This window comes from Pseudopodoces humilis, chromosome 7 (genome assembly GCF_049639895.1).
Source record: "Pseudopodoces humilis isolate 2021_Gansu_Grassland_sample_001 chromosome 7, ASM4963989v1, whole genome shotgun sequence".
NCBI lineage: Eukaryota > Metazoa > Chordata > Aves > Passeriformes > Paridae > Pseudopodoces > Pseudopodoces humilis.
The window spans coordinates 9275931-9300334 of record NC_142206.1 but is presented as its reverse complement, the minus strand read 5'-3'; the positions used below and the strand labels follow the sequence as shown (position 1 = coordinate 9300334).

Sequence of the window (24404 nt, the reverse complement as noted above, 5' to 3'; positions counted from 1 at the left end):
ATTTACTGCCACTCTTTCTGTCCCTTAACAGCTTATCCTTGCTCATATTTCTGACATCTTTTGCACTTTGCATGCATGTATTTTAAGCCAACCATAAAATAGAGGCACAAATACATTTAATGAACAGAAAGCAGAAATAGCAGGATCCCTGAGTCCTCTGCAAAGCTGCTTTTCAGCTGGTCAGCCCCAGCATATCCTGGTGCCTGAGGGAATTCCTCCTCAGGTACACTTCCTTTGACATACTTAACATTGGCATCTACTGCTCCTTTAGTTAAGCTCCAAATGCTTTACTGGTTTTGTATTATGCCTAAGATCCTATACCCGATCATTGTTGTACGTATTTAACAGAACAACTCACAGAGCACAGCCCTCAAAAACTGTGCTCCTTTTCCCTGTATTTTGAAATCAGCCCATTTACCCTTTATTTCTTATCCCGGGAGGTCATTTTCTGTTACTACACAATAAGCTGGTTTTCGAGCACATTTTTCCCCAATATTCAAATGAAAGCTGAGACTGCCAAGGCAGTTATTCATACAATCACCAATTTCTTCCAAAAACATGACTTCCCATTTTGGAATCACTACAGTTGGAAAGACCTCCAAGATCATTGAGTCCAGCCTTTGACAGAACACCACCATGCCCCTGAACCATATCATGAAATGCTAAATTTTGCCTCCTGAAGGCTGGTGGGTTTTTCAATCCCTTTTCTAACAATTCTAATCTTTCTGACACTAGCACCAGCTCTCCAGCTGTGTGGACACTCAGTTCTCAGGCTGTTACTCTAAGTGTCTTGAGGAAGCAGCCGTATCCCAAACTCCTCCATAGCTGGACTAAGAACTCTCTGAGGTTTCCATCAGTAACATTCCCTTTCAACAGGGCTGCCTTCTAAAGGTCCGTCATCCTTCAGGTCTGCTGACCTCTGACAGACCTCCCTGTTTCTGGCGCATTTGAAAGAAAAACATCTATCATCAGATTTTTGTGCCTTTGGCTACTTCTTCCTCAAAATCTATTTTGGTGAGCCATACCACAGAGTTTTAACTCTCCAGGGTTTAAAGTCTTTTCTCCCTTGTTCATATTTCTGGCTTTAAACTAAGGCTTCCTAATTCTTAGTGACACTGTTTAGAAGCCATTTAACAACACTGTCTTTTTTGGTGGCTGCACTCTTAATAGACAAAAAAAAATGAGGAAGGAAAGAAAAAAAACATTCGGATATCTTTTGTTTTAAAAGGTATTTAAAGCAGGCCAATCTGTGATGAAGTATGCTAAATTTCCAGTATCAGAGCAAATAAAAATACTTGTAGAGCCAAAGAGAAATCCTGTTTAGCTTAATTCATGCTTTAATTTTGCAAGCCATGTATTGCTCTGGAATTGTTTAATTTTTTCACCCTTGAGCTTGTTGTAGCAAGGGTTATCCTGCCACATGCTGCGTCAGGCTTTCTGCAGAGCCATCAATCCACATAAAGTGTATCCAGACAGCTCCAATGCAGGACAATTTTGAGAGCTCTCAGGAGCTGACCCGTGTCTCTCTCTAAACTGATGAGGCAGCACTTCTCTGTGTAGCCAATTCTTTCCAGAAATATTTCATTATTTTCTATTTTTTTCGTTACTTTTCTGTATCCCAGAGACCACCTCAGTCCTCCTAGAATGGGTGGCTTGGAGCAGCCAAATTTCTCTTCAGACCAAGCAAACTCAGTGAAATTTATCCAAAAGACCACTGATTGAATTAGGATATTTTAGTGACAAACTGAGTCACAAATGCACCATTCCAAACCGTTAATTTATTAGGTCATATAACAGAGAAAGAATTTGATCGTAACATTATAACACAGCTGTTTTATTTCAGATGTGGAACGAAGCCAAGGATTTGATAATTGTGCTGCTTCAATTAGTGGTGACTCGAGAGCTGGTGAAGTGGCATTGTTTGCTGTCAGGCAGGAAGCCCAGGGAAGCTCATTAACCAGGCTGAGGATGTGAAGGGCTGGGGGGCTGATCCTCAACAGGCCATGGCAGGTGGCAGCACATAAGCAGCAGGGACCTTCCTTTCCCACACTGAGCACAGTTAGCAGCAGTTCTGCTTAAAATCTGCACTTCCCAGCAAAAAAACCTGCATCTTCCAGCCAAAGGATAACAGGAAAAATTGTCTGGGCCTGTGTAGAGATCTCAGAGAACCACAGAATCATAGAATGGTTTGGGATGGAAGGGATCTTAAAAGTCATTTAGTTCCAACACCCCTGCCATGAGGGAGACACTTCCACTAGACCAGGGACACCTTCCACCAGACCAGGAATATGATGAAGATCATCATAATGTGAAAGAGTTGATTTGCACATCAGCAGTGTCAATAAAATCAATGTCTGTGGTCTTCTGTTCATTTCCATGGAAGTTCAATCTCATATGCTTCTCCTTTCTTATTCATTTCCCCGCATTAGAACAGTTTATTCATCTTTCCTCTGCCCTGCCTTTATCACTATATAGTCATCCTATCCCTATAGCAGTGATGTGCTGTCAATATTTTAATAATGTTACCATAACTCAGCTGCCCCCAGCTCTCAGTGCTGGATTAGTGTCCCCTGGAAATCACTCCATGCAGAAGTTGGGAAGCTCTTGCCTCAGCCAAGGGAAAAGCTCACAGTGCTGTATTATATTGCCACTGCAAATCTCTCCCTTGTAGAAGCCAGACAAGGATGGAGAAAGGTTGTCAGCATTAACCACCATGGTTGCTATTCTTATTTGACCTTGGGAGTGAAAGGGAACAGCAGAAAACAACGAATTGCTCTTCATATTTTTCAAACTGCTGGAAAAAATTGTCAGAGGGAGAATCATATCATCTTCCTTTTTTATACTCTCACCTCCTTAGAAAGCTTATTCATATCCCTGTCTCTTTTTGTGCTTCCTAACACATACTCATTGGTGCATTTTTGGAGGGGCACAGGGAAAGGGGGGGGCAGAGGAGGCTCTGCTCCCCCAAATCCTCCTCCTGGTTGGCTGAGAAACCAAAGGGTTAACAGTATTATTATTATCATTCCCCACCACTTGCATTACTCAGAAAAATCCCGGCAGGCTGCCAAAGCTGCCACAAAACATGAACAGCCTGAAGAGATGGATACATGTGGTGGCTGAGGCAGCTACATCCAGCTCAGGCTACCACTGCCATGAGGAATGCTTGGAGAAAAGGGATCTCTCCAGACCACACGGCCCCGGGAATGCCTGGAAAACGTGACAGCACTTCAGGGAGCTGGACTTGAATTGTTCCATTCCAGCTCTGCTACTGGGTTCTGAAGTTTATTTTGGGACTGAAATGAGGTGCACAATTTGGACATCTCTGCTTGAACCACGGGCTTATCTCCAGTCCCCAACAGAGGAATCTGAGGAGACAGCTGGCACTAACATCAGGATGACAAGACATGGAGTAATGAGAGTGCTACAATTACAATCAATGGTTTCACCTTTTTAAGATTTCCTCCAAAAATGAGGAATTTAGGTAACCAAAATATTTTTTTAAAGATTGGCCAGGCTTCCCAGATGTTAGAAAGTGCTGGATTTATGCTTTTTTTCCACATATAAACAGTATGCTACCAGCCTAATTCCCATATTTTATTGTTGATAACCTTTGAGCGATTCAGTGCCTTGATGGAAAGCCATAAATCTGACAATTTTCAAATGTTTAATTTTTCAAAACATGTACTGCCATTGCCTGCCTACTGATATTTATATGGAAACATGTGGACTGGATTTATCCAGCTCAACATACATTTCTGCCCGGAGTGTCTTCTGAGCATTTGTGTCCCAAACCTGGGTCAACCAGGCCCTTGTTTTGTGCCCAGATATGGTCTGAAGTCCTTAAGAAAGAAATAATTTCTACAAAATTTTTGAAGAAAAAAATTACTATTTTATTTTTATTTGTATAGTTCTTAGTCTTTATTCCTTCTGGAAATTAGTTGGTGTGCATTTTCTACCTTGCACAGTAAGTTTAGTAAACATTACATTTTAAATGAGGTTCTGAAATTCCAAGTCTAAGTCTAACCTTCTTCCTTCAACCACTCCTAATATATCTTAAAATTCCAACAGAGCCATTCAGCAAAGGTGTTAACTTGCAAATACAAAATTGATCATCAGGTTGATATCTTAAAGCTTTATTTTGCATCACAAAACACCTCACAGTCTGTTAAATCATTGGATCAAAATGTCTCAGTAGGCTGATAGAAAAAAAAAATCTGTAATCACTTTTTTTTCCCATTTTCTTGTTTTCTCCCCATCTCTTCCAGCATTTGTAAGAGTTTTCTTTCCTGATTTATTTTTTCTCATTAGCAAGAAGATTGGCAAATGAAGAGAAGTATGCCGGGATTACATTTTATCTATTTCTGGTCTCTCTGCCTGTCTGATAGCAGCTCATCCACTCCTTGGAGGATCTTACTCCAAATCAGAGCAAAACACTCAAAGTTTAACTTATCAAAGATGCGTAGAGGGCAGAAGGACTGGATCTTACAAAACCTTTTAAATACAGATTATCTATACTGAAAGAATGAAATAAAATCAACCCCTTCTTGTGCTAGAAGCAGATGGGGGTTGCAGAGAGCAGGAGCACCCTTTGGGAATGGGTTATGGAGGCTAAGCTTGCACACATCACTCCAAACTCCACATTAAGCAAATTCTCAAGTCTGCAGACTAAAGACCTTATTTTATATTTAGTAAATGAAGTACCAGATGGGCAGGAACCTTCCCACAACTACAGACCAAGTGATTTTTTAATATATGTCATTGTAACAGGGCGGTTTTCAGAGTAAACTTTGTGGTGAGAGAGTTCTCAGTATGCATGGGAGAGAACAGAAACCAACGTGAATCAAAACTAATTAAAATAATAATTCAAAAGAGACACTTCTCCCAAAGACATTACTGCAGAACAATAAAGGAATTGCTGTGCAAACATGGCATATTTTATTGAAGGCAGCATTTCTTTTTTCTGATCCCTATGGACTGGAAACCAAAATTCAAAGCAGAGAAAAAAATGTTCCTTGTCTATAGTATCTGATAAAATTGAGATATTAGAAGGGAAAAAAACCCCAAAACGAAAACAATAAAACAAAGACCAAAAGCAAAAAACAACAAACCCCTGATATTCTCCCACAGAGACAAACAAATAAGAATTAGAGTTTTCTAAAATGTGGATTTGCACATTCATGCCAATTTGAAAGTTAATGCTTAGAATGGGTTATACATCTCCCAAAAACTGCTGCCATGTCACTGATCTGTGCTGATTATGAGTAACTGTGTTAAAACTGTCAGGGTGGATAATTTCTTTGCAGCGGCATTTTTGCATATAAGATTGTCATAAATTAATAAATAAATAAACAACTTTTACATCTTACTACATCAAAAGGTCTTTAGAAATATGTAAATTGGATTAATGGCATTCATTTGTACATTAAAAGCAGCAAAACAGAAAATATAAAACTACGTAAAATATCAAATGTTTTTTAATATTCAGAGAGTCAAGCTGAAGCTTCAGTAGTAATCCAGCAATTAGATATGGGTTAGTATGCAAATGAAGGAGGCATTTCACTCATTAAAAATTCCTCTGTAATGTCAGGAAGGTGGCAATATTCCTGTGTGGAAAATGCATTCTTGGTGACTTTTACAATGGTGTTGAACACTGTACCAGTTCCATTTTTATGTTCCAAACCCTTCCCCGTTTTCTAAGGTTAAATACAAGAATTTACCCACTACATAATCCCTTCAGAGATGGAAAAAGCTACCCATACTATCTTTCTATTCCAGTGACAGTTAATATTAACAGATCCTAATCTACCCAAAATGAATCTTTCACTTCAATCTGCCTTGAAAAAGGACAAGAAAAAAGTTGGTGCCTGAATTACAAGATTTAGTGTAGCTGCTTTAGGAATGTTTGAATAGTTCAGAAAGGATCCAGCCACCACATGCAGCCATCAAAGGATTCATCCACCATGGGAATGTTCTGAATTGTATTTCCAGTTCCAGTGAAGCACCTGAAACATGAGCACTTGGATAAGGCAACTGCAGAAAGCTGGAACTGCCTCACAGAACCCTAAAATCTTGCAAGTTATCCCAACTTATTTGCAAGGATAGAACCAGAGAATGTTTTAGGTTGGAAAAACCCTCAAAGATCACTGAGTCAAACCACTAACATAGCACTGCCAAGGCCACCATTGATCCATGTTCCCAAGTGCCACATCCACACAGCTTTTAAATCCTTCCAGCAATGGTGGCTCCACCACTGCTCTGGGCAGTCTGTTCCATGACCTTCTTTCTGGAAAGATATTTTGCCTAATATTCAATCTAAACCTCCCCTCAAACTTAAGGCCATTTCCTCTTGTCTTGTTCCTTGGGAGAAGAAGCAAAGGCCACCACGGCCTTAAAATGGCAGCAGTTTCCCAATTTTGCATTATTTGCTACCATTCAAGGCATGGGCAAGTTTATTTACCTTCAGAGCTGCCAAAGAGAAACACCAGGTCTCAGGCCTGAGGTTTTCACACCTTTACACGTGGAATAAGACTCATCCAGAGAAAGCCACCTTGATCAATCCCTTGGGGAGGCTTAATTAGAACAAGTTTGAGCACCCAGGTTTGGGCCCATACCATGAGAAAGTAGCAAAAGGACCAAAGTTCTTAACAGCACTTCTGCAGAGGTTTGCTTGGGATACAGAGAAGAAACAGGGAAAAAAAGGGCAGGAAAAGGAGTTTTGGATACGAATATTCCTAGTTTTTGAGTCTTGGATAACAGCTGCCTACATAATTTCCATCTCTGAAGAACCACCACTTTTTTAGTTGTGCACATGATTTCTATTAAATATCTCCAAACTATTCTAAAAATGCACAGGGAATTATGGGAACCGAAGAGCTACTCCCAGAGAAAACCCATCTTCAGTTCCATTCCAAATCTATCTGTTTTTTGTACAAGCCAGCTCCAAAATAGGCACAATCAATAAGGCATATTTACATATAAAAAACTCAAGAAACTTTTACAAAATTATTACAGTGGTTGTTTTGCTGGCCATTTAAGAACAATTTCCTCTTTAATTTAGGAGTTAAAGTCAGCTATAATCATCCCCAGTGTAAATAAATACACCAGATGCAGTTAACAACTCACAAGCCTGTCAGCAATGACCACGGCTTCTCACAAATCTATCTAGTGCTGAAAAGTCACAGGCCGAGTCCATTAAAAACAATAGCAGTTGTTTGGAAAACAGTTCTGGTAGAAGGAATTGCAATAAAAAATATTGAGGAGATTGATGTGGCGAAATAAAAAATAATTCTTTGATTTTGCTGCTTTTTTTAAATTTTTTTTTAAATTTTTTTTAATAAAATACAGCAGAATCAACACAAGACTTTGGTATCTGCTCTCTAGATTTTTGTATATTTGTCCAGAACCAACCCTTTTTGTAAAAGGCTGTAAATCAACTCTTCTATTACTTCTTTTTATGTACTTTTATGCTTTCAAATTTTCATCAGCAAATAAAAAACACTTGTCTATGCACACTTATCCTATCATCCTACACACGCATTCTTGAGAAACCATGTATTTGCTAGGACAATTTCCAGTGCTCTGATCAGCAAAGCCCTCAGAGACCTTCAAGTCCAGCCACATCCAGAACCCAAAACAGAGTCACGACTTGGCCACGAAGACAACACAGGAGATCCTATTTTGACCATGGAGAAATGATGTTTTTCTAACAAGCAAAAACTTTGTACCACAGGATGAGAAGAACAAGAAATCCAGATCCCTAAAGAGCTGCCAGAATATGTGAGGCAAAAATGAGGTGGTGATAAAGGATTATTATTCTTCATTGTTGTATACAAGAGTCTCTGAAGATTCCTATCAGTGGCACAACAGAATGTAAAATGTTATTTCTAATCTGATTGATTTAAAGTACATTTCAATTTGCTTATTAGATGAATTTGCTGAGCCCCACAGTCACAAGCCATGGGAAATGCTTTGAAGGTAGAGAAAAAAACAAAGCAGGGATTCCTTGGAAAGCCACCTTCTCTCTCACCGGGGTCCTGCAGAGTTGCACAGTAATTTCAGAGGAGCGCAGCAGCTCTGAGTGGGATGGCCACCATTTATTGGGATAACTGCAGCGCTGAATCTTCCCATGTATTTACCATCAGCCAGCTTAGCAGGAGAATAGCAGTGGGAAAGGAAGCCTTCTCCTGCTTCTTTTAAGCAATTAATGGATTACATCTGAACCCACTCTTCTGTAGAGGACACATGCTAGAGATTGGATATAAGAGGAATATGAATTGAAGGAATGCAGAGCTTCTGCTAGATCAGACCCAAAAGTTCAGAATATCTTCAAATGAAGTGTTTCTGCAGTTCTTAGCACCCACACAGAAGCAGTGGGGAGTCTGCTGTGTGTACCAACATGGAGCGATTTATTTAACCCCTCCGAAACCTCGAGAACAGTTTAGGAACTTTGTGCCACAGTAAAGCTTAGAAGTGGATGACACTGAGGAAATCCTACCAAAAACCACTAAATGAATACATGTCCACCTACAGAGTTCTCATTTGCTTTTTCAGATTTGGAGATAATAGCAAAGATATATTTGCCTAGTAGGGGTCCATGAGTGAAGCTATTTTTTTCAGAAAACTTGAATTTTTGGGATAAGGAGAGAGGGGAAAGCTACTGCCCATGAAGCATATGATGATCAGATGTTCCTAATCTTCATTTTAACCTCTGCACAGACTTGTGGTTCATGAAACACAACCCACTGACCATTTCAGTGTCACACAAATTGATTGGCAGTCTCAGAATAGCAAAAAGAAAACTGTCCAGTAAATAAATGAAGAAACCATGACACACACATGCAACTCCCCGTGATAGTATTTCTCCTGCTTGTAAAATGCTTGCACCTCCCCCAGAAAAAGGAAAAAGGAAGAAAATAAGGAAGGAAGAATTCCAGATTTTTAGATTAGTTCTGCCCTCAGCAATAGGAGTTTGCCAGTTCATTTTCCTCCATTTGAAACAAGTCATCTGCTTTCCCTCACCTGCAGTTTTGCAGGTTTGTAGCAACATCCCACAATTAAAAGAAATGTTATTTTCTCCCCTTAAATGCCAGGCACAAGTAGTGTTTTTCATATAGCTCCAATCCAGCAACCAGGTTTCCATAGTATCCAGAGACTAAAAAAAGACAACAGGCTTCAGGGAAATTAAGTTTAATAGAATGTCTTGTGGTAATTGCCTAACCACACCACAAAAATGGCATTTATTTATTTGGTGTTAGTTTTAATACTTAACCCCAACACATGAGAGCTGGAAATGGAAGAGATGCATTATTCCTGCGTTATTTGAAGAGAGGCTGGTCAGATTTCTGCATGAGTGAAGACCATCCAGAGCTGGGCTTTATGTGAATCACGGGATGGCCAAGGTGGTTGGATGCCTTCTGGGTAGCTTCTAGGTGGCCAAGAACTGGCTGGTTAAGCAGCTTAACTTCGCTGGTTTTAGAGGATTTTGTAGAAGGAATTCGGGGAAACAGTGGTTTTCATACTCCTTAGGAATCAGACAGCTCCCTGTGGATATCTCCACACTCCACATGCAGTCCCATGAGCTTTGGCAGAATCCCTTAGGATAGGAATGTCAGGAAATTCTCCTGAAATACTGTAGCATCCAGGCCAAAATACCTTAAAATTGGAATGGAGAACTGAATGGACACATTCACACAGAGCTAATTCTGGCTGTTGCTGCCATTATCATCACATTTCCTTGCAAATCCTCCTCTCAAAGTAGCATAAGAATCAGCTGAGTTTCAAAGAGCTACTTGTTAAATTTTGGGGAACCAAAAGCCCAGCACACACCTCATGGATAGTCAAGGCTAAAGTTCTGCTCACAGCCTGGAAAGCAAAGGGCTTTCATTCTTGTCTCCTCTTCATTTTTATTTTAAAGCATATTACTTGCTTATACGTGAATAACTGAGCTCCTCTAAGAGCTGAATTATTTTTTGTCTGCCCATTTCCATCTATGTCAAAAAGGAAACAGTCTTAATAACGTATTTTAAAAATGAACCAAGATATGTTCCTCTTTTTTATGATCACACTGGCACATTTGGAACACCATCACTTCCTACGGGTTACTGGATACGTGAAAAAAGCCGATAAAAAGAACAATCGGAAACAGCTATATACAGTGGGTTTGTGCACATCCAAAGCACTCTGAGGGCACAAAAATTTCACTCAGCAGCCACCATCCACTAAAAACATAAATTAAGAAAAAAAACCTAAACAAACCCAAACCCTCAGTCACTCAGTTTAAGTGGAGAGAAAGTAAAACACTTCATCAAGTGAAAAATTAATTCCCTTGGTCAGATGCTGTTCAGACACACCAGGCTGCTCCACACTTGTATCACAGCTGCTCTTTTTCCAAGAGCCCATTGTCCCAACCCTCCAGTACATCTGCAGCTACACTTCAGCAGGAGAATTCCAAAATGCAAAACAGAAAGAAAGTTTTGTTTGAACTCTCAAGAGCTTGCATTTTAAGCAGTGTCAGGGGCTTGCTGATGCTTAATAGACATAATTTTACAGATGCCACCAAGAGGATAATGAGTAACTGGTTAATAGAAAAAAGCTTTTTCCTCTAATGGTTGGTTAAATCAAATTATGTGCCAATTAAATATACAGGTTTAAAAATAGTGGTGCCCAGACTGGTGCTGTGTACATATATAAAAAAATCCCAGAATGGTTTTTGTTGGAAGGAACCAAAGACTATCCAGTTCCAAGCCCCTGCTCTGGCCAGGAACTCCCTCTCCAGAAGCTCAAACACTCTAGTGCTGCTGCAGTTTTGGCAAACCCCTCATCATTAGAAAGACATTTGTAGAGTTGCTCCAAACCCAAAGTAGGCGCTGTCTAGGAACAGAGCAGCTCCCAGACTGGCTGTTCTCCTGCCAAACAGGAGGCTCCCTGGCTGGGCAGGAGCAGCAGCCAAGCTGGCAACAAAAATCCCTCCTGCAAGACACTGAACTAATGTGGACCAGACTCTGCTTGTCCCCCAGAAAGGCCTAAGTGTGAGAGCTAAATCCAGCGCCCAGAAATGTACTGAGAATGTTGGGTTTTTTCCTTCCTCCTACACACACCACTCTTATTAAGCACTGCATGGAGCTGATGTCCATGCTGCTGGGAGGAGAGGAGCAAACTTTCAGCTGCAACATGAGAATCCCTGTTCATACAAAGCCATTAACAAAGCCTCCACTTATTTCCAAGACAGAAAAAAGGATCATGGTTCCCATGAGACTGCATGGGGAAAAAAAATAAATTTAGATTTCTATCTGGTGGTAGAAACAAGCAGAGTTCATACTAGAAACAAGAGAAAATACAGCCACAGGATAATTAATGAAGATTATCAAAGGATGGAAAGGTTTCTTTATTGCTAAAAGGACTGAAATCAGTAATAGCCAGCTTTGTAAAACCACTGATTCACCCAGTCATTGAACACCAATGTAAGGCATAACATTGCTAAAAATATTAATAATTACTAGAGTATAAGCTACAACAATAAAGTTCAAAGTTTTCTCCCCACAGCTGTTTTCAACTTTGTATAAAGTGCTTACTGGAATAAAACCAGTAGCCTATTGTTGAATATGAACCTTCATTTGTGCATGAAGTTGGGGGGTTTTTTGGGGTTTTTTTGATATTTCAGATTTTTTAAATGTCTCTTTAAATGCTTGTTGCTACGTCTTACATGCAGTCAGAGGACAGATATCTTTAATATAATGATAAAATAATAAAACATTTATTTTCCACTCAAAACCAGTTAAAGAAAAGTTTGTACTAGTAAATTGTATAAACTTTCAAGGATGAAGAAATACAGATACACTATATAATATAAATATAATATATATATTATATATTATAATATAATATGCAAGTATATAATAAATATACTACAAATATTTTGCATCTTTTAGTAAAAGCACCAGCTGAAGAGTTCTGCAGCAAAATGATGACAGTTCCTCTACCATCTCTGGTTTTGATCCTCAAATTAAACCTTGAATTTTGCCCTTTTGTTTTTACTTTTTAAATTAATAATTCACCAGGTTTATCTAGTTTACATATTAACTGGAATGTAAATAAACAGCCATGCTATTCCAAAGACAATAACATTTCAATTTATCTGGAAAAATAAGAGATTTTATGGCACACTAATGCAAACTGTAATGCCTCATTTAGAGAACAAATGCTTTGTTCTGGTAAAATATTGCAGAATTAACTCAGCTTTCTGAGTATTGATATTATAACATTATTGTTTGTGTGACAGAGAAAATCCCCATGAGCCACATCAGGCAACACCTGCAGAACAGCTGCACACTCATGGGCACAACAAGAACAAATGGTTAATAATCCAGAGGGGGTTAATTTTTAAAGACAATCTATGTCCTACAACACTAAAACCCTCAAAAAACTACATTCTGAGTTAAAATAGGCCTTCCAGTTTAATGGATTTCTTAACTCAAATATGGTTAGACTTGTTTATATCATCAAAGCAAATTTCCAACGCTACTCCACCTTCAAGAATTCTTGAAGTCGTGTCTCAAGGCAGAACACTCTGAATTTTTCCAAACTGAGCAGTTACAGTATAGAAATCCAGTCACTGATGAGTTATTAATGACCTACAAAGGAATTAGTGATGGTTGTACAGTTTTAACCCTTTTCTAAAGGAGACTGCAATATTTAGCACTTGGCCTAATATATTGCTTTACTTTTATCTATCTTTTTAATCAGGCTGATATCAAGATTCAGGAAAACATCAACTAAAATAGTGAAAAATAACACATAGGTCAAGCTGTAAAATCTCAGTTAAAACAACCAAATCATACCCATCCTTGTTCTCTGATTGTTCATCAAAGCTAAAGAAAAAAAAAACCACATTGAATTGGCATCTCTTGAATTGCTTATGAAAACCCACATCTACTGACAGCTGCCTCAACCTCATTCCTTCAGCTCTAAAACTACTTCTGCACTTTTTCAGTACATTAGCCCTGTGGTCTATCCAGGAAAGCCACTACACACTTTACAATTTTTATCACAAAAACCACGGCTGGGTTTGAAGCAAGGAGGAGACAAACCACACACTGTCAGAAATTTCCATGGAGACTCTGTAAGCACTGTTTCCAAGGGCAAGTATAATGTTCACCTCTGAAGTCTCATGATAAAATTAATTGTACAGGTTGGACAAATCAGGAACTGCACACTTGATAAAAACTCAGTCATATGATACAATGCCAGCTGTTCCAGGTAAACCCTACTCCATTTATCTGATGGAGCAAGAGAACACCTTTTCTTCCTTTTTTGTACTGATCTTTTATTTGTTCTGCTCCACATATATCAACTCCAAACATAAATTATTATAATGCCTCATAGCTGATATTGAAGTGTTCCCTCCTTCAGAAGATTCCAGACCATAGCTGTACACAAAGAAATGATGCCTTGTCTTCTCCTACCCTCGTGCTTTCCAAAGAAAGGATCTATCACCCTGTCAAACCTGTCTTTCCAGAGTGAGGTTCCCCTCATCTCCACGACCCCAAGCCACCAAACCTCCTGAAGCAGGAATGAAGTATCTGCTCTGCCTCTTATTTTGCCCCCTGCCAAACCAGACTCTCTCCCCCTAACACCCAGTGCCTGCCACGAGTGTAATAAATAGCATTAATTAGGATCCTGGTTGCCCATCAACTCTTTTATTATTCATGTGACATTTATGATAAATGCCTGACATTACTTACAAATGCTTGAGGTGGCACTTACATACAGCGGCATAAACTTTAGAGTCATGGGAGAAATAATTTAGCAGCAAGGCAGGCTGACTACACAACCACTTGCTAACATGTAAATTTAAATCTTATCATTCAACACAAAAGATAAAGTAGTTTGGCATTCCTAGAAGTGCAGGTGGACTCCTATTTCAACAGTCTTTTGCATCACCATAAATATCTCTAAAGATGGCTTTCTCCAGCCAGCCAGGACTGTGCACTGCATGTTGGCCATAAAACAGAAAAAAATCCCTCCTTTCTCCAACGGAAAAGTCTTCTGCAACAGCCAAATTGTCATTTCTCAGGATTATCATATTCTTTTAATTAAGTTGCAAAATTCAGAACAGAATAACCCCAAAGAACATAAATTAAACAGAAATGGATTTGATTTGCATGTAATAATGGCTTCTTTCAGAATTAATTACAAATATGCTGGAGTATGGATTAACGTCCTCCTGATTCAGCACAGTATGTGCATGTTTAGCTGCTCTTCTAAGCTAAGGCTAGGAGTAAATTGTCTAGGCAATTAATTATAATTCTTCTCTCATTTGCCAAAAAAAAACAGTAAAGCTTTGTGCAGAATCAGTTACCCAGCTTTCTTCCACCCCTTCAGAGATCTTAAAAAAATCCATGGGCATATTTTTCATTCCATAATGAATTAAATTGCACATTGTTCACGATCAATTCTATCTGTGCAATCTGCCAGTACAGATTCTTCATGCTTCCCATGGATTAAAAGCCTGACAAGAAAGCAACCTCTAAAAATACAGCCTTGTTTCAAAAACCCCACCTAACAGGAACAGGGAGAGCTTTGGAAGGATCCCTGCCCAGGGAACGCAGCAGTTCCATTTGTAAGCTGGTCTCTAACGCTAAACGCTTCTTCTTAAGTAAACAAACGGCAAGGGAAATGTGCTTGAAGACAGAGATAAAAATGCACATCTATTTACTTTAAAAGCCTGCAAAGCCTGTTCTTTCACGGCTACAGTGTGAGGAAGTGGTGCAACTATTTAAATTCAATCACCATGGGAGTTCAAGGCACACTCCAAAAAAAGCTGTGTTGTACCCTCTCCCGCATGCAAAAGCCAGCTCTGCAGAAATAAACGTTGTAACACCAGGAAGCATTTTACCAAACCATACATGAGCCTGAAGAACACATCAAACCATGTAAAATCAACAGATCTTACAGACAAGGGTTGATCAATCCATCTCAAAAGACCTATTTTCAATTCCCAGTTTTACAGAACCACGGTATCCATTTGTTGGTCATGAAAAGGTTGTGGAGGGAAGAGGAAGAAAAATCCCAAGTAATTATTTTGCTCCAAAATACCCAGCAACACTCAAAAGGGGAACCAACTATTTAAACAAAACTTAAAATCCAACAAAAAATCCTCTGAAATATCAAACATGAGATATTTTTGGCATGAATGAGCAGAGTACTTAAATATACCCTTTTTATAAAGTAATTTATACTGCAATAACTTCCATTGCTTATTTTTTTGTATTTACAGCGTAATGTTGGAAAAATTCAATTTCAAGCCCAAGTAATTTGCTTTATTCTCCATGGTTACTAAACGCCACTAGACTGTGGATATTTCTGAGTGCAGAAATAGTTGCATAAAAAGTCATTAATTTTGGTTACTCCCTGAAAATATTTAGAAGAAAGCAGAACTGATAGCCCACAATAAATATTGAAGTTCATATAAATTTCAGTAAGTGAAAGAAGACTATGACCTCCCAAATATCTCTGAGAGTGTATTCCCAAAGGACAAAAAGAACAACCAGAAAATTCCCAGCCAGCCTGACCATTGTTCTCTATCACTACTTTCCTGAATGCTGCATGAAGTTTTAAATTGATCAAGTGAAGCACATTACTGGTGTTAGCCCACAGAACTTGCTGCTCAGAGGCATCCCACGCTTTTTTACAGAGTCAATTCTCCAACGGGAACATCACTCTTTCCCCAACAGAGCACTGAGAATCAAATTTCAGGATCTCCTACCTCGATCAAAAAGTCTCCAGTTCTCAGGCCAGCTTGCCATGCTACTCCCCCTTCATCCACAGATTCCAAGTACTGCAAAGCAGGAAAGGCTGGAGTTGGGGTGAATTCTTCAATTGGTGTGTCAGCTTTAAAAATAAATACCACATTAAAAAAAGAAAGTTATGGAGTGCTTGCAAATACCACTTGACTACAGGCCTATCATTGGCCATTCCAATTTAGGGTTAAAAAATGGTGGGTGCTGGAAGTGAGAGGGATGTACTTCACGGGAGATTCAGATGCTGGGGACAGAGTGCAGCCCCCTTTGCAATAGCAATCCACAGGTCTTCCTTCCAGAGGAGGAAATACCTGCTCCTTTTCTGACACAAACCAAATCCAACTGCACCAGGCCATAGCTGGGTTCTGATATTCCAGGATATTCAGTATTGGCTCAAGTAACTCTTTTGTGTGCCTGGAAGAATGCTGTAACTCTGGCAACATCCTCCTAAAAATGAATTATGTGCTGGAGCCAGGAGAGAGCATCTGGCCAAATTAGGGGGGTGGGGTGGGTGGCAAAGGATGAGAAAGATCAAGCAGAATTTTTTTTTCCCCTCCTAAATTTAGATGTGTATAACAAAGAAGAGAACAGAAGAAATCACTTTTTAGGACAGGAGGCACAGCTGGCCCTGTGACAGCCCTGCCTGCCCCTCTATGTCACGTACACACACAGGCAGAAAAGTCCTTGGGTCTTTCACCTGAGGTGCCCCTGCTGCTACAGAGAAAATCTGGGGGAAACTGTTGGGCTCGCCCAGAGGAAGTGAGCCCTGCTCAAAGCATTGATAATCCACAGCAATGCTCAGAGATAAGGCAGTGCCTTGGGTTTTCCTGCTTCAACTCCAAACATTTCATTTGGCTAAAACTGGCAAAGCTTTCCCAGCCCTGCAAATCCACGGTGGCACCAGTTTAGGTTTAGGGGTGGGGAACAGGGAGAGCAAAAGCCATGTCCTAAGAATGAAGACACGGAATAATTTTCATGCTCAAGCAAGTCAAGGGAGAACCCATGTGAGATGAGGGGGAGCAAGAGATGGGACATACCATCACATATATATATTCTTTTTTTTTAAATACAAAGGGAAAAAACTGCACTGAAAGTTAAAAAGCAAAGCATTAAATAGAATGCCTTTTTTGACTCGTAGGAATGCCACCGTGATAGATTTTAGCCTACAGAGAAGTGCCGTGCAGCTTAACGTATGAACAGCTTTAAAAATGAGCACACTACAGGCCATGCAACATACATGCAGCTTCTCAAGATATAAAAAATAATCATATTTCCATACTAAAACTGCACCAATGTCACCTTGCAGAAGATCCACACCTTTTTAACAAAACATCCCTCTCTTGTCTATTACTATTCACAGCCCTATTTAATCAGGCTGGAATTTGAAATAAAGCAGCAGTTTTTATGAGGAAAGCAGGTTTCCCATAGTTAAGTAAACTGCACAACAGAACAGATTAATCGCAAAATACTACATCCACCAGCATGAGAAAAATACAGGCAAAACTTTCTCCCCCCAAAATGATTATGCAGTGCTTATCCTATGTAAAAATGCAAACTGCTTCAGAGAGAAGGCTCCGAAATCCATCGGAGTAGTATAGCATACAGAGAATCCTGTTGTCTAGCAACCAAGTGCACCAAGAATAATTCCTGCTTATATTCTGAGATGTATAAATTTCTTCATGCCACTGCACATCACACACACACATACACACACACACACACACACACACACACACACACACACACAGAAGCACATACCTTTTGCCCCTCTGAGCACAAATCCAAATCCTTCATTGTCTTTTTTCTGCAGGACCACTGCCTTTTCTTCTATTATGCAGTCACTGTAGAGAGAATTCCGAGGATAGCGACCATTATTACATCCCTTCATCACCACTGTAGTAGCTGCTCCTCCAGTGTGCAGGTTCATCATCATCACAGCCCGTTAATCAAATAATATTGCAGTAACCAAGCATGGGAAAATATAGAACAAATAGCAGCGAGGGGAAGACAAAGACTGAGCTGGATGGTAAAAGAAAACATGACAAAGCAACTTAAAAGGAATAAAAAAGGCAGAGAGGAAAAAGAAAGAAGAAGAAATCATGCATGGTGGTGTGTGTTCTAAATGAATGACTGGATGAACATGTGATCATGTAATCTGTGAGCTAGCTAGGACTCTAAAAGGAAAAAAAGTAAGTGAACTGAACGACAGTATCATTAATAAACTCCTCAATCGTGGATGTACCAGATGCATCTTCTAGTGAAGCCAAAATGAAACCAACCAGAAGAAAAATGAGGCAGCATTTTAAATTTAAAGATAATAAATTATGATTTTCTATTAGCTAACTAAAAGGCACAAATATATTCTGAAAGCTATGCCTTGCATCAAAAGCCCTTTTTCAATCCTATTGAATGTTGCATGCTGCAAGAATCCCACATGATCATCTGACAGCCTACAATGCTAACAACGTGCAGCTGCCTTGGCGTCATCAAGCACAAATTTCCACAGCATCAAGAATCTGCATAATTGAAATAGTAACAAGGCATGCACAAGCAGGAAAACACATTTTCTAAGGAATATTTCCTGTCTTCTGATAAACAATTAATATTATAAAACAAGGAGATGGTGTAAAGGACTATTTATGTAAGCAGTATTCCCTTAAAGAGAAAGTAGCCTTAGGAATCTCACTGTCATTGGCTAAGATACAAGTAGAAGGTAGATGAGGAAAATTCACAAAATATACAGTAAAATGGGATCTTTCAGATACAGGACACAATCTGTAAAAGCTTTAAGATGTTAAATATCTTTCATTAAACATGAAGTTACTAAAAATACGCTCAAAGCAAAACAAAAAAAGAAAAAAGAAAGAAAAAAATGTGAATGTGCTTTTAGGTACCAAAGCATTGCACAGCATGAGTTGCAGGGGTTAAGTTCATGAATTTTCAGCACTGCAAACTATGCTGCTTTAAAATACCTACAGAACTAGTTTGGATGGAAAGGAGTATGAGCAAGTTTGCTTTCCCTAATTTTATACTAGCCAACTTCTGTTCCCACTGGTCTCATACAGAATCTAGTCCTCACAGCAGTGAATGCAAGGAGAGACTGGATCTGCCTCAGGGCCATTAATAATCCCCAGGGGGAGGAAGAAACTAAATAAAGAGAAATTGTTGTGACCTTTTTATTTAAAACTCTGAACAAAGAGAGGGATGATGATACCAGGACACCAGTGGACAGCCTCCAAACTCCAGATTTTTCATGCATCACAGACCATCCTTTTGGTGCCTTTCCAACTCTGCAGGATGAAACTTCCCATGGCTGCTGAAGCAATGATGTAAGGTTGTCTTCCAAACTGCAGACTGTTTAACACCACACATGAATTCAACCTGCCACATCAGTGACTTTGTGGGCAAGAGATGGTCTCCATCAGCACCAACAGCTCTTATGTCTCTCAACTTATTTACTGTGTCATTCAGACATTTCCTGTTCTTACAGTTAAAAAAATTCTGCTTCTTGAGAAAGCCCAACACCTTCCTGCTCAGGAAAATCAGGGTGGGATGGAATATGCAACTCTCAGAGCCCACTGAATCTCTCCATCAACATCCTGATGATCTAGAAGCTGACTGCTCCTGCCAGTGCATTGGGTTATTTCCCTCATTTCACCACCACATTCTCAAGGTGGGTCTCTGTGCTTATCCACTCAAGAGTCAACAGCATTATTTTTCTTACTACTTGGTCAAATTAATAAAACACATTCCCTTCAAGTTTCCTTGTAACCAGTCAATAGCTTAATAGAGCTTAGAAGGCAACTTCTGAGATCCTAATTATAGCAAGAGTTTGGTTCAAAGAACCCTCTCATGTCCCCTGCTCAAATCCCACTCTTATGTCAGTTCATTTCCATATGGAATTCAGAATTTTATCAACTCAGCAAACTCAAGATCAATTCACCTGGTCTACATCCAAAAAAAAAAAAAAAATAGTCATCCAGGGTCCTTCCAGAGCCAGCTAATGAAAAGGATAGGCATTGTCAAGTTGGGCTCACTTCATCCTAATGTACAGATTAAAGGTTACAAAAACCACCTCTGATTTTCTTCTCATGTACAACACATCTATTCCATAAACTACCCAGTTTTATACTTAATGTACTAGAAGTGGGGATACCAAATTGCCAACATTTTGCAAAGTTACATGCAAGGGGGAGGTGAGAAGGAAGGGAGGGAGAAGCATTTTTGGTGAGAAAATACACAAACTGGTCTCTATTATTTGACAAATACAACTTTCTAATATACAGTTGAAGTCATAAAGAAAACAGCATCACAGACTGGAAAGTAAGAATGTAGGCTTGTAAAAATCAGATGTGTAGCATTTCTTCTCATTTATGTTCCCTAGGAGTAGGGAACCTTCAAAAATCCTATGGCTTGAGTAGCTTCAACATGTTCAAGCAACCACAGAAAGCAAGTTGATTCTCCACACACACCCCAGTGCTGCAGAACAAAGAACCAGCAGCAGGAAAAGGGAGGAAGACAAACAGGCACACCAAAAAATGAACTGAACTTGCAACCTCCACACTCCTTCTCCCAGAAAAGTTTGCATTCTCAAGCAAACGGGGCAAAAGAGAAGCAGAGTTTAACGTCTGACTGTTTGCAGTGCTGCTTTTTGCTTGCTTTGCCATGCCAGGGCTCTCTGTGCCAGTCAGGTTGGACCCTCCACCGAAGGTCTGTTCACAGTCCACCTGCTCCTGGCAGGCAAAGTGGTGCCAAATGTAAAAGTAGGTCAAAATTCCACCCCATGAGCTTTCTTGGCAGAGTCTCTTTGATCCTAGAGTTGTTGTAAATACTTAGCAGTAGAACACAGGGAACGGCAACCGGTGACAAATGAAGGTGGCATTACATTAGGAGCCTGCTCAGAGGCCTGAGCTCAGGCAAGAAGAGGAATTTCTTCCCAGGCTCTTTCAGTACAATGCACAGCTCTGTGCGATGACCGTCCCCTTTATCTGTGATATTCCAAATTTCAATAGGTAAAATCCCTGAACTCGATTTCTGTCCTATCCCAAACCAAAATTAAACAGCTTCCATTTCAGAGACGAGTTCTCAGAATATGACCAGTTCCATATGATGGTAATAAAGTGAGTAGTTCTAAAATCAATAGCTCATTACTTAAATAGGGCACACACTGCTTTGACTTTGGGCTGTGTAAGGCCAAGATTCATTGCAGGCAAGTTAAATGCAAAAGGCATCCTATCAAGTGCAGGATATTTCTGTGTGGAGCACAATCATAAAAACTTCAGGCCATAATAACAGTCAGTGTAAATCTCTGCTTTACTCAAGCAGTAGATATTAGAAAACATACTTGTTCATGAGTTCATGTAGTTTCCTTAACAACTTAAGGCTCAAGAGCTGTGCAGAGCTGTTACAATTTCCATAATTTTACAGCCTGAACAATGAAGAAAGGGAAATGCAAGGATTTGCCCATGGCCAGACAGATATGTGAGTTTTGAACTCAGCACTGCTCCACATAACAACCATCATTTGTGTGGGCTTTTCAAAACAGCAGGAATTTCTGCTTTGCTAACAGCCCATTAGGATAATATGTGAGGAAGGAAGGAAGGAGAAATGTCAAGTCTTTCGTAAAGACCTGTATGAAGAAAATAAAGGTTGGAGTGCAGGTTCCTGCTGGAGGCAGGCCCACAAAACCTGGTTTCCTGTTCTCATCAAGGATAACTACACCCTATCTTAAGGCATGACTTATTCCACAAGTTAAAATACTAAATTACAGAGGTGGAAACTATCAGGACTACAGGACGTGTTTAGGCAAGTTTGTATCAAGTGTTTCATTGTTGATTTTGATCTGTAAAACAGCATGTAGAAGACACTCCACTGAAAATTATCACCATTATCTGGAAACAAAAGTGGCTATTTGCTATATTGTCAGTCTCTCCCTAAGGCAGAGGAAAAAATGAATGTAAAAAGGAATTATTTTCCTGATTCTCTGCAATCATGCATCCCCTAGAAACGTAACCCAACCTTTTCAGCTTCAGTAGCTCCTGAGTCCACAAGCCCTTCAGTCAGGACTTGCTCTTCCTGTGAGTGAGAAGTGAACATGGCTCTCTCCAGGTTCACTTCTTTCAGTTGGCCAAGTAAATCTAAATCTATTCATTAGCCCTTTTCCCTCTCCTCAGCACTCTTGCAATTGCAATCTTTTGGAAAGATCTACTGAGTTCACAGCTAGATACATCCTCGAAGAATCAAGTGCTCTGCCAGGTGCAATAAAACGATATCTAAATCATTCCATAAATTTATATGCAACGTCTGGAAGCAGTCATGCTAATTCCTTTCACGATAAGATGGCCAATTTATGGTGGTTATGCTTAAGCCAGAGAAGGGCATTTGGGAAATCTATTCAAGAGGAGAAGTCCTTTGTGCATTATCCAACAGTCAATCCCTGTTAAAGGCACAAAATATTCAAAAATATTCTCTCCCTTTTTTTGAAAGTAACCTGTTCTGATACTACATAAAATGGAAATTATGTCTACAGCAAACCTGACTGTAGGATATAGCAAACTTTCAGTGGGAAAACATTTCCTGTTACTGCTGGAAGGGGTCAACCTTACAATTTATAGTCAACTACTCTAATGGCTTCAGGAAAATTGGCTAATCCTACTAACTAAGGCCTTCAAGATTAATGAAGACTCTTTCTGTGATTACTCAAGGTTCCCAGGCTCATCCACTTTTAGGTCTCACAGAAGAGCTCTCACAGCTCTCCTGTGTCAGGCACAGCAGCAATCACTTGTTCAACAGGCAGCAGCTATAGCAGCAAATGGGTTCTGTGCACAGCAGATAGGGAAATACACAGGCTGTCCCTAAGAAACCCACTGGGCAACCCAAACAGAAACAGTGAGATGTAGCCAGCCATTTATTCAAACTCACAGTGACCTCTCCCTTCACAGAACCTTAGGATCCCAGAATGGGTGGGGTTGGCTTACTCTGTACAGCTGAGCAATCCTAATGTCACATATGACAAGTCTGAATGATTTTACTTTAGAAGATATGTTTCTCTGGAAGTTTATAGCAAACTGTATTTGGGAGGAAGAAAATATTTCCAAATAGAGGGGTCAGTACCTCAGCACTTTCCTCAAGGCAGATAGAATCCAGCAATAGAATAGAAATACTGGAGAGCAGTAAACTTTAAATTGATAAATTCCTTACTAGGCAGCTGAAGATACAAGTCCAAGAGTATGATCATGGTACAATAATTAAAATATGATGGAGAAGGGACAAAGAGAATCACATAGAACTAGAAATTCTCCAAGTCATTCTGCTATTTCATTTTAAAAAAATAATTTGGAAAATCAGGGCTGCATATGGAAGTGCAGCATGGAATCACATGCTTAGTACTACCTATGTATCTCAGCTTCACAGGTGCTCTCAAAGAAATCCAAGAGCAGAATCTTTACTGGCACAGATAATTGGTTCTGTGTCAGTACCTGACTAGCACAGCTGGCACTCAAACAAAAAAACCCAGAGAAGACAGACAAGATCACCATTACCCCTTGCTTGCACTGTTTTCCTCCCTGGCTTTATAAATTTGTGGTGAACAGTTTCAAACTGCAACAGAAAGGACATGGTCTAACTTCTCCTTGGTAAACTTGGCATAGCTGTGTCTTTCTCAGCTGGCTATGTTCAAGCCAGATGAAGGAAAAGGAAAATAAGAAAGGAAGCTCCAGCAATACTCCTGTAACCTCCCCGTATTCATATATTTGTCTTTCCAATCTCCTGTACCAGTGCTGTTTCTCTAAAGTTAGTAAACATCTCGTGGAGCTCTTTGATCATGAGAACAGAAAGGCTGCAGATTTTGCTTTGAAATCTGCTGATGAAAGAGGAATATGTCAAACTGCGGCTGTTTTAAAAAACATGGAGATATTCTCCAGTTCTGTATTGGCACTCCACTGTGAGGGAATCACAGGCTCCAGTAAAACCTGAGAGGGTACATCACATCTTCCACCTAAAAAAACCTGTTTCATTCACACTTCTAAACAAGGAATCAAGCCATCTTTATTGGATTTTGAATAGTTGATACCCTGGGTGAAAAAAGAACAGTTCTTCACTAAATCCCCAAACCCACACTAATATCAGCCATGAAGGATTCAGTAAGAATTAGGAAGTCAGAAAGATGGTGCTGCTTCTTCCAGCCTGTGATCAGCAGAGGTGCCCAGAAACTCAACCATCATTACAAAGAAGCGACCTATCTTAGAGAGCAACAGTGCTGTACACTTCAATGGGTTTATGCTATAAAGCTTTACCAAAAAATACAGTTTTAAAAGGGAAATATTAAATTTCACAACAGAAGTGAAAAGTAGTTGAACAATTTCTTTATGTAGAATGAAGGAGAATCTTTGTCTCTCTCTCTCTCCCTCAGTCCACATTCCTTCATTCAGCTTTTAATTACATTTAATATCATATTAAGTAGGTGTGTAGGAGAAGGGAGTAGCCAATCTAAAGTAATACTTTTCAAATAAATTGATTTGGCTATTGGTACTTTCATTTTTTTTCCCATTTTCACCTTATATTGCTGAAACTGCAATAACTAGCATAAAAATATTCACACAGCAAACC

At 39.6% G+C, this 24404-nt stretch overlaps 1 protein-coding gene across 8 annotated transcripts in view; it reads right to left on the bottom strand.

The window, feature by feature from the left end:
• Nucleotides 1–24404, bottom strand: part of SHANK2 (SH3 and multiple ankyrin repeat domains 2) — a 278034-nt gene that overhangs the window by 96593 nt on the left and 157037 nt on the right. For all 8 annotated transcript variants that reach the window (XM_088057744.1, XM_088057747.1, XM_088057749.1 and 5 more), the window contains 2 exons: nt 17556–17638; nt 15764–15888 (listed from right to left, as the gene is read on the bottom strand). In XM_088057744.1, the coding sequence (XP_087913870.1) occupies nt 15764–15888; nt 17556–17638 (208 nt within the window). The remainder of the gene's footprint in view (nt 1–15763; nt 15889–17555; nt 17639–24404) is intronic.